The 14,004-nt window shown below is 42.5% G+C and overlaps 2 protein-coding genes across 2 annotated transcripts; one reads left to right on the top strand and one right to left on the bottom strand.

Annotated features, from left to right (window-relative positions):
• The first annotated feature begins 2,954 nt into the window (after nucleotides 1–2,954).
• Nucleotides 2,955–7,296, top strand: LOC121847702 (mitochondrial uncoupling protein 2-like). The gene is made up of 7 exons (XM_042329616.1): nucleotides 2,955–3,041; nucleotides 4,061–4,197; nucleotides 4,331–4,538; nucleotides 4,684–4,881; nucleotides 5,815–5,916; nucleotides 6,558–6,738; nucleotides 7,157–7,296. Exons 2-7 carry the CDS (start codon nucleotides 4,072–4,074, stop codon nucleotides 7,269–7,271), a joined length of 930 nt encoding a protein of 309 aa, XP_042185550.1. The 5' UTR covers nucleotides 2,955–3,041; nucleotides 4,061–4,071; the 3' UTR covers nucleotides 7,272–7,296.
• A 1,278-nt stretch (nucleotides 7,297–8,574) lies between these two features.
• Nucleotides 8,575–11,818, bottom strand: LOC121847701 (ELMO domain-containing protein 2-like). Its single transcript, XM_042329615.1, has 8 exons — nucleotides 11,653–11,818; nucleotides 11,387–11,415; nucleotides 10,348–10,445; nucleotides 10,122–10,251; nucleotides 9,826–9,959; nucleotides 9,614–9,682; nucleotides 9,185–9,318; nucleotides 8,575–9,047 (listed from the first exon to the last, which is right to left on the bottom strand). Exons 1-8 carry the CDS (start codon nucleotides 11,795–11,797, stop codon nucleotides 8,887–8,889), a joined length of 900 nt encoding a protein of 299 aa, XP_042185549.1. The 5' UTR covers nucleotides 11,798–11,818; the 3' UTR covers nucleotides 8,575–8,886.
• Between the last annotated feature and the right edge of the window lie 2,186 nt (nucleotides 11,819–14,004).

Below are 14,004 nucleotides of genomic sequence, written 5' to 3'. Positions count from 1 at the left end.
GTTAACCAATAATGTTCTGTTTATCAAGTTCTCATTCCTGTGTGTTTACCATGAACCTGGGTGGTCAGCCTAACCGCGCTTCTTAACACCCGGAAGCTAGCCGCACCAATGTGCCTGAGGAAGCACTGTTCAACAACTCGGATGCTGCCCGGCGCACCACAAGGAGTCGCTAGGGTGCGATGATGACCCCTCCCCCGGCCAAACCCTCCCCCAACCCGGATGATGCTGGCCCAATTGTGTGCTGCCCTATGGGACTCCGATCATGGGTTGTGATACAGCCTGGGATCAAACCCGGGTCTGTAGTGACGCCTCTAGCACTGCCAGTTAGACCTCTGCGCCACTCGGGAGGCCCAGGGTCTGTTTTTTAAGTCTTTACATAAGAAGGTGGCGTTTCTAGGTAGCTGAGCTGAAGAGGGAGAGAGGGAAAACACCCTGCTGTAAGGCAATACTCTTATCAGCCCCATTTGACCTTTAGTCCCTAGTTCACGTCACAACCCTCCCACTTCTGTCACCTCTGTATATTGACCGAGAGGCAAACTCTTCACTCTACATGTGCCAGCATTACGATTTGAACGGTTCTGGGACATCAGTCCATTCCAACATGTGCTCAAACATTTTGTCCCCCTAAAAACACAATTTTTCATAGTGACATGTATCTTATTGTAGAGAATTAAGGTAGCTGCTAGCATGGTTAAACCAGACTGAACACTACAGCCTGGTATGTTTAAACATATCTATCAATAGGCAGCCAATCGAAATGAAGCCAACTATCTCACCTGGTCTGTCCAATTTCATCAGGAACACCAGTTACCTTTTGACAGACTGTCATGAATCTGGCTGTTAGCCAATTAAACTCTCCCACCTTAAGCCCCTGTCCTCCACACCCTAACTCCTATTGGCTGAGAGCTTAGACAAGCCTCTCGACAGCTGGTGAACGATGGGTCCCCTGCACGTTACTGATGTTATTGCTAAAAATGTTGTAGATAAGCAACATATTGTTGTAATGAAGTGAATGATTACATTCAGTAAACCCATCTTTGTGTTACTGATCATTCTGATATTCATATAGGTCTGCTGGTAGCTGTGGGGTGAACAGAGTAAAAGAGCCCCAGTGGTTCCAAAGACTCTGTGGTAGATAGCTATGTAAACTCAGCAAAAAAAGAAATGTCCCTTTTTCAGGACCCTGTCTTTCAAAGATAATTCGTAAAAATCCAAATAACTTCACAGATCTTCACTGTAAAGGGTTTAACCACAGCTTCCCATGCTTGTTCAATGAACCATAAACAATTAATGAACATGCACCTGTGGAACGGTCGTTAAGACACTAACAGCTTACAGACGGTAGGCAATTAAGGTCACAGTTGTGAAAACGTAGGACACTAAAGAGGTATTTATACTGACTCTGAAAAACACCAAAATAAAGAGGCCCAGGGTCCCTGCTCATCTGCGTGAACGTGCCTTAGGCTTGCTGCAAGGAGGCATGAGGACTGCAGATGTGGCCAGGGCACTAAATTGCAATGTCTGTACTGTGAGACGCCTAAGACAGCGCTACAGGGAGATGGGACACACAGCTGATCGTCCTCACAGTGGCGGAGCACGTGCAACAACACCTGCACAGGATCGGTACATCTGAACATCACACCTGCGGGACAGGTACAGGATGGCAACAACTGCCCGAGTTACACCAGGAATGCACAATCCCTCCATCAGTGCTCAGACTGTCCGCAATAGGCTGAGAAAGGCTGGACTGAGGGCTTGTAGGCCTGTTGTAGTAAGGCAGGTCCTCACCAGACATCACCGGGAACAACGTCGCCTATGGGCACAAACCCACCGTCACTGGACCAGACAGGACTAACAAAAAGTGCTCTTCACTGCCGAGGTGCAGTTTTGTCTCACCAGGGGTGATGGTCTGATTCGAGATTATAGTAGAAGGAATGCGCATTACACCGAGGCCTGTACTCTGGAGCGGGAGCGATTTGGAAGTGGATGGTCCGTCATGGTCTCCGGCGGTGTGTCACAGCATCATCGGACTGAGCTTGTTGTCATTGCAGGCAATCTCAAAGCTGTGTGTTACAGGGAAGACATCCTCCTCCCTCATGTGGTACCCTTCCTGCAGGCTCATCCTGACATGACCCTCCAGCATGACAATGCCACCAGCCATACTGCTCAGTCTGTGCGTGATTTCCTGCAAGACAGGAATGTCAGGGTTCTGCCATGGCCAGCGAAGAACCCAGATCTCAATCCCATTGAGCATGTCTGGGACCTATTGGATCCGAGGGTGAGGGCTAGGGCCATTCCCCACAGAAATGTCCAGGAATTTGCAGGTGCCTTGGTGGAAGAGTGGGGTAACATCTCACAGCAAGAACTGGCAATTCTGGTGCAGTCCATGAGGAGGAGATGTACTGCAGTAATTAATGCAGCTGGTGGCCACACCAGATACTGACTGTTACTTTTGATTTTCCCCCCTTTGTTCAGGGACAAATGATTCCATTCATGTTAGTCACATGTCTGTGGAACTTGTTCAGTTTATGTCTCAGTTGTTGAATCTTGTTATGTTCATACAAATATTTACACATGTTAAGTTTGCTGAATATAAAGCAGTTGACAGTGAGAGGATGTTTATTTTTTTGCTGAGTTTATGACAAAAGGTACAAAAGGTACCATTACACAATGAGTGGTGAATGTTGCCACATTGCACTGAGATTAATGAAATATTCCCATTAAATGTTGCATTGTAGTTTCAAAGTAATGTACTGGTAAATGTGTTGTTTTTCACAAATGTTAGAAGCTGTGCGCTGCTGTAGTGTTGATTTGGACATTGACTTTCTTGACAGTGAGTGGACTTTGGTTTGGCCCATGCTCCTGCACACAGTAACACCTCTCTCTGTGGCAAGTCAGTAAAAAATCAAATAAATATGAGGATGCAAAACTCCTTGTTTCAGGGTTAGGCTGGCTCCCTGGGACTGTAGTTTGGGCTCTCACGTCCTGCAGTAAACCAATAGCTAGTCAAACGGATTTTAAACCACAGGATTAATAACAATGTAAGTACTCTCAGATATTACCTGTTAGATTTCGCTACACTCGGCATAACATCTGCTAACCATGTGTATCGCAAAACAATTTGATTTGATTTGACCAACATGGTTTAATTTTTTGTTGTTGTTGGTTAGACCTAATATAGGTTTTGTAAATCTTGGTTTCTTTTTGAGATGTGTTGCACCATTTAATTTTAAACCTGGATTAGTTCATCTAAGGTTCGATCTTTAAACTATGATTAGTTACACATGTCATAATGGATTCACCATAGCAACATGTTCTCATTCTATTTCTATGGAAACAAATTAGCACTGGTCATTGCTAGCTTGTGTCCTTTCTACAGGCTATTAAAACTATACTTTTTGGTCAAATTAGTTAGCTGGCTAGTTGACTTTTACAATCATGGTATCCACAAGAGTGTTAATCACACTGAAAATGAAGCACATACACTGACATTTGATCAATTTAAACCTCCTGCAGGAGCAGTTCAGAATAATCCCTTATCTACATTTTCATTTCATTTTAAAACAATAGAGCAAGAAGATTTAAACTTAGTTTAGAAGAAGGTTTACATTTAACAAAGATGAATTTAAAACTAGGTTTAAAATGTGGTGCAACAAGATGAATACTTAAAACCTTGATTTAACCCAGTTTAAACCTTGATTAAACCCAGTTATTGACCTTAAACCCAGTTTGAGTTAATCCATGTTGGTGCAACCCACCCCTATATATAACTGATGTTTATTTGAGCTGGTTGATTGTATAGATTATTGTAATCAATGCTGTTCAGTTGTTATTATGATGTAATGTGTTTTCAAATATCACAAAATCCCTCCTGCCACAACAATAGGCTGCACACTGCACAGGCTATTGTACTTTTGAAACCGAATCAACAAATTGACCGGCATATTTACTCAACAATTTCCTAAGTATGCACAGCATTTTTCTAAGTTCCAAGGATGGTAAGAGAGAAAAGATGCGGCAGTGTTGACATCCTTCCCTCTTCCTCCTTCACTGTCTGCAGTACCAGGGACCATGGTGGGAATGAAGCCCTCCGATACACCCCCTACCCTGGGGGTGAAGCTGCTGAGTGCTGGCTCAGCCGCCTGCATCGCTGACCTGGTCACCTTTCCCCTGGATACAGCCAAAGTCAGACTCCAGGTAATGGTTCATTGTCCACCTCCAGCCCTGAAGACTTGAGTCTGACCTCCTGTAACTCTGAATTTTACTGGCACCTCCTGTAACACTGATTCTTTTGGGGACCTCCGTTAACACTGACACTTGTGTACCCCAGATTCAGGGAGAGAAGGTGGCGTCGGAAGCTACCAAGGGCATCCGCTACAGGGGGGTGTTTGGGACAATCAGTACCATGATCCGGACGGAGGGGCCCAGGTCGCTGTATAACGGTCTGGTGGCGGGCTTACAGAGACAGATGTGCTTTGCCTCCATCAGGATCGGCTTCTATGACAACGTCAAAAACTTCTACTCTGGCGGAGCAGACAGTAAATTAGGATAATTCATCGGAGATAATAATCTGTGATGTTACATATTTTGTACCAAGAGAAGAAGCATCATATAGTACCTCAATCATCATCCTTTCAGTACTTAACAAACCCTCGTACCCCGTCTGCCCCTGTCCTATCCCAGCTGCAAATATTGGTATCCGTATCTTGGCCGGCTGCACCACAGGGGCCATGGCTGTGTCTTTCGCCCAGCCCACTGACGTGGTGAAGGTCCGCTTCCAGGCCCAGGTCAACCTGACCGGGGTGGCTCGTCGCTACACGGGCACCATGCAGGCCTACAAACACATTTTCAACCACGAGGGCATCCGCGGGCTCTGGAAAGGTTAGTCAGTACAACCCTGGGCCCAATCGGTTGATTTGCAAGTAACACCAATATCTCCATTGGTTGTGTTGCTGCTAACCTTGAGCCCCATTGATTGTGTTTGTCCATAGTAAAACTGTTTGCATAGAAAAGACCAACGATTGTTGTCTATGTCACTGTCATTCAATGTCAGGGATGTACAGATATTGATTGGAGCAGATGCTGCAAAGTTGATGATTCCATAGGACAGAACTTGAGTGCACCTGAAAATAAAACTTGGCTTTGCAGGTTGTTGTTGAGTTTTCTTGGGCCTTTTACTAATGATAGACTAGTGGTTTAATTCTGGTATAACTATTGGGGTTGTTGTGTTGCTGCTAACCTTGAGCCCCATTGATTGTGTTTGTCCATAGTGAAACTGTTTGCATAGAAAAGACCAATGATTGTTGTCTATGTCACTGTCATTCAATGTCAGGGATGTACAGATATTGATTGGAGCAGATGCTGCAAAGTTGATGATCCCATAGGACAGAACTTGAGTGCACCTGAAAATAAAACTTGGCTTTGCAGGTTGTTGTTGAGTTTTCTTGGGCCTTTTACTAATGATAGACTAGTGGTTTAATTCTGGTATAACTATTGGGGTTGTTGTGTTGCTGCTAACCTTGAGCCCCATTGATTGTGTTTGTCCTTAGTGAAACTGTTTGCATAGAAAAGACCAATGATTGTTGTCTATGTCACTGTCATTCAATGTCAGGGATGTACAGATATTGATTGGAGCAGATGCTGCAAAGTTGATGATCCCATAGGACAGAACTTGAGTGCACCTGAAAATAAAACTTGGCTTTGCAGGTTGTTGTTGAGTTTTCTTGAGCCTTTTACTAATGATAGACTAGTGGTTTAATTCTGGTATAACTATTGGGGTTATTAACCAACCGACCTGCTTCTTGTTCACTCCAGGCTGTCTACCCAACATCACTAGGAACGCTCTGGTCAACTGCACAGAGCTTGTGACCTATGACCTCATCAAGGAGGCCATTCTTAGGCACAACCTGTTGTCAGGTGAGTGGGTGCTATTGGTGCATACAGTCACAGCGAGACAGCTGACTGGGCAGAAATCCACATGCCCTCTCGCTATTTTGTCCTTCATGTGTCTTGAAAGCCTGATAACAGTATACATATTGGTACATAATATTCTGTCCAGCTATGGAATAACACAGAGCTAACATTTATCTAAAGGATTTTTATTGCACCTTTCACAACAAAGCGGTATAAAACAGAGATAATGATTTCCTGTAGGCCTCGAGACAGAGGCCTTATACAGTACAATGTATCTGCATGGCACTACTTGAACATTAACTTTAGTGTCAGCATTTCTGTTATACATCTGTGTTAATCCACTAGTTCATCTAAGGTTCAATCTTTAAACAATGATTAGTTACACGTGTCATAATGGATTCACCATAACAATATGTTCTCATTCTATTTCTATGGAAACAAATTAGCTAGCTAGCAAATTGAGTTTGAAATACAGGCCATTAAAATGAATTGCACTTTTTGGTTGAATTAGTTAGCTGGCTAGTTGACTTTTACAAACATGGTATCCACAAAATCTAAAATTGTTAATCATACTGAAAATAGGTGCCCATTGATATCTTTGTGACAGTGTTTCAAAAGGGCTTATGATGACCGTTTTCCCACAGATAACCTCCCGTGCCATTTTGCTTCTGCGTTCGGCGCCGGCTTCGTTACCACCTGCATTGCCTCTCCGGTGGACGTGGTGAAGACACGATACATGAACTCTCCCCCGGGCCAGTATAAGAGTGCCATCAACTGTGCCTGGACCATGGCCACCAAAGAGGGACCCACGGCCTTCTACAAAGGGTGAGCTCACAGACAGTCACACACACTGTACAAACAGACCGGTGTCCTTCAGTCTGTTGATAGAACAAGGCAGTCGGATGTAGTTGTACATTTTAGAGTCCTCAATGATATATAATTGATTTTGCTGTTTTGGGTGGTTACCTTGACACAGTAACTCTTCCAGAGGAGGTTGGTGGGAGGAGATATAGGAGGACTGGCTCATTGTAATGGCTGGAATGGAATCAAACATATTTAAACCACGTTTGACTATGTTCCATTTATAACATTCTAGCCGTTGCAATGAGCCCATCCTCCTATAGCTCCTCCCAGCAGCCACCTCTGAACTCTACTAAGCAAAACTTTGGAGCATTCGCAGGGATCTTTAGTTGAAAGTCTCTCCCAAACTAATGTTTAATTTGTCCTCTCTTGTTCCCTGTAGATTTGTGCCCTCATTTCTAAGGCTGGGCTCATGGAACGTTGTGATGTTTGTGTCGTTTGAGCAGCTCAAGAGAGTCATGATGGTAGGAAAGCAGAAGATGGAGGACAAAAGTTAACTTCATTCCTACGTTCAAAGAGCCCTTTGCATGATGATGACAAGCGCACAAACCCTCACCATATTGAGTTGGACCCACAATGTAGTGTAGACAGACTACAGGAACACTATGGACCACGATCCATAACGTTAAGATTCCTGTGTTCGACTGTCAGCATGTTGTATGAATAATGAGGAATCCTTTGTTAAAAAAGGAGTTATGAAAGTGCATTTGAAGTGAATCTACCTTGGAGAACAGTTTTATTTTCTCTATTGTTATTTATTTTGACCTATACTTCTCCTAGTCTCAAACCAGTCCTTGTGGACCTCTAGCCATTCTCTATAGTGTATTTAGCACACCTGCCAAATGTGAACTAATCAGCAAGCTGCTGTTACTTTAAATCAGGTGTACTAGGGTTGGGATACAGAGTACTCTAGGAATTGACTAGAGTTAAGGCAGCCCCCTCCGCAACCCTCTGATTTAGAGGGGTTGGGTTAAATGCAGAGGACACATTTCAGTTGAATGCATTCAGTTGTGCAACTGACTAGGTCTCCCCTTTCTTTTAATTCCCCCCAAAAAAAATTTAATTAGTTATAGTTTAATAATTAGTATTTAGACGTTAGTAATTTGAAATATATTGAACTTTATAAATATACTTATTTTGTTTGTCTGTGTTCATTGTATTGTTCATTACACGCTCCATTTAATCTCGGCCTGACAGCTGACAGTCATCACACACACATCCAAAAACATCACATCAGAAGTTTCATTTATTAACACTGGGCATGTGTCAGTCGTTACAAAGATCCATACTGGGTCTACAAAATGTCAAATCATCTTCAAAAAACAAAATCAGGGCCCACAGCCTATAAATAACAGACAAAATACCATACAAAGTCAGCTTTCAGCAAAGACAATATTGTACGAATGTGTGGAATAGGCAGCGGCGTAATAACCAGTAATCTCAGCACCACCTATTGAAATGTATTGACAACAATGACGGTATCAATTCAAACGCATTAAAACATGCACAGAGCTCTCCGTGTCTGAGTAAGTAGTACAACCATTGAGCATTAGGTAAACAAATTATTCCTTAGTTTTAAGTCTACTACGATATAAATTCCCTCTCTGGAGACATTTGATTCCTGAGCAAGAAGGAAAAATATGAGAATGAGTAGGCAAAGTTATTATGAATACATGCGAGACGGCACTTGTTGACTTTGTTAAATAAATAAAAACCTAGTTACCAGCTAGTTAATATTATTCACCAATCTCCATTTCCTCAAACTATTGTGTAATTCCTTTCCATGTCCACTGAAAACGTACACAGCCAATCAACTACATAGAACTAGTGCCCTACTATTTTATTTCCCCTTTTGTAATATTTGAAGCATTGGAATGGTCATTATTTGAGGCAGAGGATTGAATTCCAGTCACCTGGTCTTACTTATTTCTAAAAACTAGTCACTAATTTATACAAATTTTAAAAAAAAAGTGTGTAGATTGGGTCTAAACTAAGATCGAAGGGAAAGCTAGCTCTAAATGTCCCTTATAGATTTGGAAGTACGCTGTAGTGTATCGAGGTTCTGGTGGTCCCAATTAGGTCCAAGCGAGAGCCGTTCAGTCGGTTGGTCGGTCAGTTACTTCTTGGACTATCCGTCATGGTGAGGGCGACGGCGGGGTCCCGTAGTTGAATCTTGATATTGTCGTGGAACTTTTCCCTGTAGTGGTTGAACTCCATGATGCTCTCGGGCTCCTCCTCCACCCAGAACTTATCAAACTTGTACACCAGGTAACCTGAAGCAGGGAGGCCAAGACAGAGTAACCTGAAGCAGGGAGGCCAAGACAGACTTAGGGGTTTAGGTAACCTGAAGCAGGGAGTTATCCCGTATGCTACTGACAAACAGAGTTGAGCGAGATTATCATACACTTACAGAACAGCTGATGGAGGTGCTGCAGTTGGGGTCTCCCAGACACTGTGTTGTAGAAGTGGGGTTTGAGAGCACCACTCTTCAGTAAACTGTACGCCATCTCCGTCAGGTTGATACCCACTATGGCATAGGAGTACCTGAAACATGACACACATATGATAATCATTAAAAGGCTATAAATGTTGTCAAAGTAGGTTTACTTTGGGTGTGCTTGTTTGGGGCCCAGGTGGGCAGAGATTTCACTTTAGGACTAATGGAAAAGTCTCAAATGTGGAAACTCTACCCACCCAGTACATTGGGCAAGCTAAAACAAACACAACTATTGACAGATGAGTGAATATACTGAAATGTGCAACAGAACAGCTGACATATAAAGAACAGAGTTCAACAGGCCAGTCAACTTCTAAAATGAGGTCATTACGTAATCCTTACCCCAGTTTGGGATGGTTTGCATGGGACAGCACTTGCCGAGCCTCTTCAGTGTAGTTCTCACTAAAGAACCTGTAATAAACAAGATATCGAATTTTAAAAAGTTAAGAAATCTAGCTTAAACTTGAGAAAAAATATACAACAACTTTTCAGAATACTAATGAGCAAGGTTAGATTGTTAAGGACTGGACAGTCATTCAGACAACATAACTCACACAAGGTTGGTTAGGCCCAACATGCCCATTCCTCGGAAGTCAGTCTTGGGGTCATCGCCTTGGAAACCAATGTCGCCCCACTGTTTGGTAACTCTGGACTCCAGTTTGACCCCGGGCATCAACAGGTCCCATAACTGTAGAGTCAGACAAGTCCATCCCTGTTAATGCTTTACACTTACCTTTAAACAGAGATGATATTAAAAAGTTTGAAACAGTCATGTTGAATCATCTCATCCAGAAACATTCCACTGCTCCATGCTAGTCATTGACATAAAAAAAAATAACGGCCACAGTACCTTCAAAAGCATTTCCTCGTGTTGGACTTTATCCGAGTCAAAATTCTCCTTCCTCAACTCTTCCACGGACGTGAATAAGTTCCTGTATCCCGTTATTTGTAAGAGACACAGCTTCAGATTCACCTTAAACCTAGGACCAAAGAGACACACATTAGTCATCAATACATACCATATAAAATAATCTATATAAAATATGAATAAAACTGTAAAGGGTAACAAGACTGACGTGGGATCCCTCTGCGTTTTGACATTCTTTTCCCTCATGACAAGATCCAGATGCTTCTCCAAACCATCCTCCTCCACATCCACAGCAGCTCTTAATAGCTGGAGAGAGGGGGAGAGAGAGGGAGAGAGAGGGAGAGAGAGGGAGAGAGAGGGAGAGAGAGGGAGAGAGAGGGAGAGAGAGAGAGAGAGGGAGAGAGAGAGAGAGAGGGAGAGAGAGAGAGAGAGAGAGAGAGAGGGAGAGAGAGAGAGGGAGAGAGGAAGAGAGAGGAAGAGAGAGGAAGAGAGAGGAAGAGAGAGGAAGAGAGAGGAAGAGAGAGGGAGGGGAAAAGGATGGAGGGACAGAGGAGAGAGATGGTGTGATTAGTTATCTCATCCATGGTAATAGCTCAGAGTTTGTGTTAGTACTTCTCCTACAGACTATGATGTAACACGCACGATGATCACTGAGGTCAGATGATGGAACAACCAACTATGTATTACCTACTGCCTTAACTTTGTATGGGGGAAATGCCATAGTAACAGAGTGATGCTGAGACTCAGAATTGTTCCCTTTAAAATGTATGCCAAACAAAAACGAATATTTGCAAAGTTAAGCAAACCATACAACTATGCACGACGACTTCCAACAGTGCAGATGCAAACGTTTGGTAAGTGAATGACAACACCAACAGCACAAACCCTCATTTTATTACCAAACTTTGCATCTGCACTGTTCAACTAAATGTGTTTTTGTAAAATATTCTATGGAAATTGTTAAAGTAGTCTGCATAGTATGTTTTGTTTAACTTTGCAATCATTGGTATTTGTTTCCCATTCATTTTAAAAGTGAAACATCAGAGTCTCCACATCTCTCTATTACCATGGAAATGCCCATGAACTGTTGATAAGAATGTGAATAGCAACCATCGAGGTACTGATCAATGGATTTGTTAAGTGGGTTAAATGTAACAGTTGATTGTGGTTGTCTGTATGATAACTAGTCAACCATGCATTCCTGCTTCAGTAAAAATCAAGTGAAAGAAATGATTTCCAACATTTACCTTAGATTTGGAGTTCTTGAGTGAGTATTCTGAATGAAGAAAAATCAAATGACAGGTTAAAAACAGTTCAAAATGATAATGAATAGCACAACTGACAACTTGTTTTTCGTAAGGGCTGGGTAGTGTTCTTTGGGCATCGAATGGAGGAAAAACGGGGAGGACTATCTGGACTTGCCCAATTAGAGACTGCCAATTGTTGTTTTTCCGTAACAAAACATGTTCTGTTACCCTAATGAACACTATTTAGCTCTAGAATGTAACCTCACCTGCTTTCGTTGTCCTGGGCGCCCCAGGCTTGTAGCCGGCACAAATCCTTTGCAGCTCGCATTTCCCTGTCACCTGTCTGATGAACCACTTCAGCCAGTATCTAAGGAAGGACGTGTAGAAGTATCCCCAGATGCTGCCGAACATAGTCTACAACATAAACATGTCAGCAAGAGTTCCAAATACAACAAGGCAAGTGAATGACACCATAATCATACGAGTCATCCAAGACACATACTGGTAGGACAGCAATGGGAGCCGTGCCTCTTCTTCGAGACATTGACAAATGAGCACCCAGAAAGATTCCCCTGTGTACTCCAGACAAGTCATCGATTTATCCTTTAGTTGTACACCGTGCAATGGAATTAATGGCTGGAGTTTTTTTTATCCAGCAATGGTAATGTCTCTGTAGTAGGAGCTAGCTATTGATACCTTCAAGCTATCAGTCTTTAAAGTACTGCAGGACCTCCCCAAAAACAATAATTGGCTACTCTGTACAAAACCCCATATTCAATGGGAACGGTTGATACGTAGCTAATCTTAAAATGGCATGTCATCAGATAGGCCTAGGTGGTCATGTCAGGGTCAATCACTGGAACGTTACCGTAGCAGTAACTTTCCACGGTGTCCCCCTCCCAAATTATCTAAATCTAACTGCAAGTAACTATTGATTTTCACCATCTGTTGAATGCTGTTCCAGGACAGTCATTTACTTAGCTAGGAGACCAGGCGTGATTCATTTTGCCAATTAGGTGAGTCGTACAGCCTAGAAACCAGGTGCAGGCTGTGGAACTGCTGAACCAGGCTTGCCAGTGAGTAGAAGTGAAATGAGAGAACACGTTGCAACATGAACAGAAAGGCTCTATTGTAATTTGAGCTCCTACTTTAGCAGGTATCTTTACACAAATGGCTTTTGCTTGGCAAAATAACTGCTTTTGTTAGCCGACTGGCAGCTTGTCTTTTGTTTAGCAGCTAACGTTAGTTATCACCTAACTAACAGTTAGTCAGCTCGCAGTAGATCGTCTCATTTCAGCCACTGTGCCTCCACCGTAAAGCTTCAGCACAAGCTTGAGGTTTCTAAGTTGTTGGGGTACTAAAAATGTACAGTAATTTCATTGACCGGTACAACACTAACTAGCCTAGCTATAACAAACTGACTGTTCTGGAACAGTCTTCAACTGATAGCTTGCTAGCAAATCAATGACTGTGAAATACTTGCAGTTAGAGACCTAGATAATTAACCCCAGAAAGAAAGTCAACATGTTAATAAACACAGTTAGCTATACCTGGCTTTTAAGCGTTAGCTAGCTACCTAACGTTAGCTAGCTTAGCCACACATTCACAACAGGTTGTCAATATTTACCTTGAGTAATCAGGTGGATTATGTCAGCAATTACGCCTTGACTTGAGTGAAGATAGCAACAAATAGACCTAGTGGGGGGAGCGTTATTTACTTTAGCAATGACAAATTCCTCAGATTAAACTAAAAGAGATGTGTCCACTGAGGTAGTGATGTTGACAAGTATTTTGGCTAACCTCTTCTTTGATTAATAGAATCTCGACCTACAAGTGTACCACTTTACCTTTAGCGCCACCTGTTGGGTTGGGGTATGGTGAGTTGATGGAATCCTGGGGTGTATTCAATACGCAGATTCTGTGTCAAAACGTTTTGCAACAGAACAGAAACCGTGGATTCCAAACGCTCTTCAACGTGACATACAAGTTGTTGGGTTCTTAAACGGACGTTGTAGTTCCTTTTAATTGTATGGTTTCCACGTGTTGCCATTCCAATCTGAATAGTCTGCTAAGGGTTTGGCACAAGCTGCTATAAATGATCAATTCTGCTCTAAAGTGAAGTTTGTGGGGTTCCTTCCAACTTCTTCTACCCGCTTATTTAAATTTTAGAGAGACACAACTCAACTACAACTTCTATTTAAGAACAAAACGGGACTCAACAACATTTGGAGTAAACTTTTTACCTGCTAATTAATTGCACTCATCTGGTGCCCCAGGTCTAAATCAGTCCCGATTAGATGGGAACAATGAAAAAAACAGTGGAACAGGCTTCGAGGTCCAGAGTTTAAATAGAGGGCACTAACCTATTATAATAGCTGCATTTCCTATACTTGCCACATGAAGGTGCGGATGTTGCATAGGATGTATGGTGAAAATACTTCTTAAAGAAACCATGGTCACTGGTCATAGGGGATTAAGTTTAACAGCTCGACAAATTCCTTGAATTAGTAGTGTTCATATTTGATTGAAGTATGGAATCAGACATGTCAATCTCCCATTTTTAAACACTAATGTTTTGGCAACAAAAAACATTGCATGTATGGATACTTTACTTTACT

The sequence above is a fragment of the Oncorhynchus tshawytscha genome, linkage group LG11 (genome assembly GCF_018296145.1).
Source record: "Oncorhynchus tshawytscha isolate Ot180627B linkage group LG11, Otsh_v2.0, whole genome shotgun sequence".
NCBI lineage: Eukaryota > Metazoa > Chordata > Actinopteri > Salmoniformes > Salmonidae > Oncorhynchus > Oncorhynchus tshawytscha.
The sequence above is the reverse complement of the archived record's forward strand: the minus strand, read 5'-3'. Positions and strand labels throughout refer to the sequence as shown.

What these genes read in the sequence shown, in the direction of transcription:
- LOC121847702 (XM_042329616.1), top strand. Translation starts at nt 4,072, where the DNA reads ATGGTGGGAATGAAGCCCTCCGATACACCCCCTACCCTGGGGGTGAAG. An exon ending in CAGCCAAAGTCAGACTCCAG is followed by an intron (nt 4,198 to 4,330) that starts GTAATGGTTCAT and finishes TGTGTACCCCAG; the next exon opens with ATTCAGGGAGAGAAGGTGGC. An exon ending in CTACTCTGGCGGAGCAGACA is followed by an intron (nt 4,539 to 4,683) that starts GTAAATTAGGAT and finishes GTCCTATCCCAG; the next exon opens with CTGCAAATATTGGTATCCGT.
- LOC121847701 (XM_042329615.1), bottom strand. Translation starts at nt 11,797, where the DNA reads ATGTTCGGCAGCATCTGGGGATACTTCTACACGTCCTTCCTTAGATAC. An exon ending in TCAAGAACTCCAAATCTAAG is followed by an intron (nt 10,446 to 11,386) that starts GTAAATGTTGGA and finishes CCCTCTCTCCAG; the next exon opens with CTATTAAGAGCTGCTGTGGA. An exon ending in TTGGGCCTAACCAACCTTGT is followed by an intron (nt 9,683 to 9,825) that starts GTGAGTTATGTT and finishes TGTTTATTACAG; the next exon opens with GTTCTTTAGTGAGAACTACA.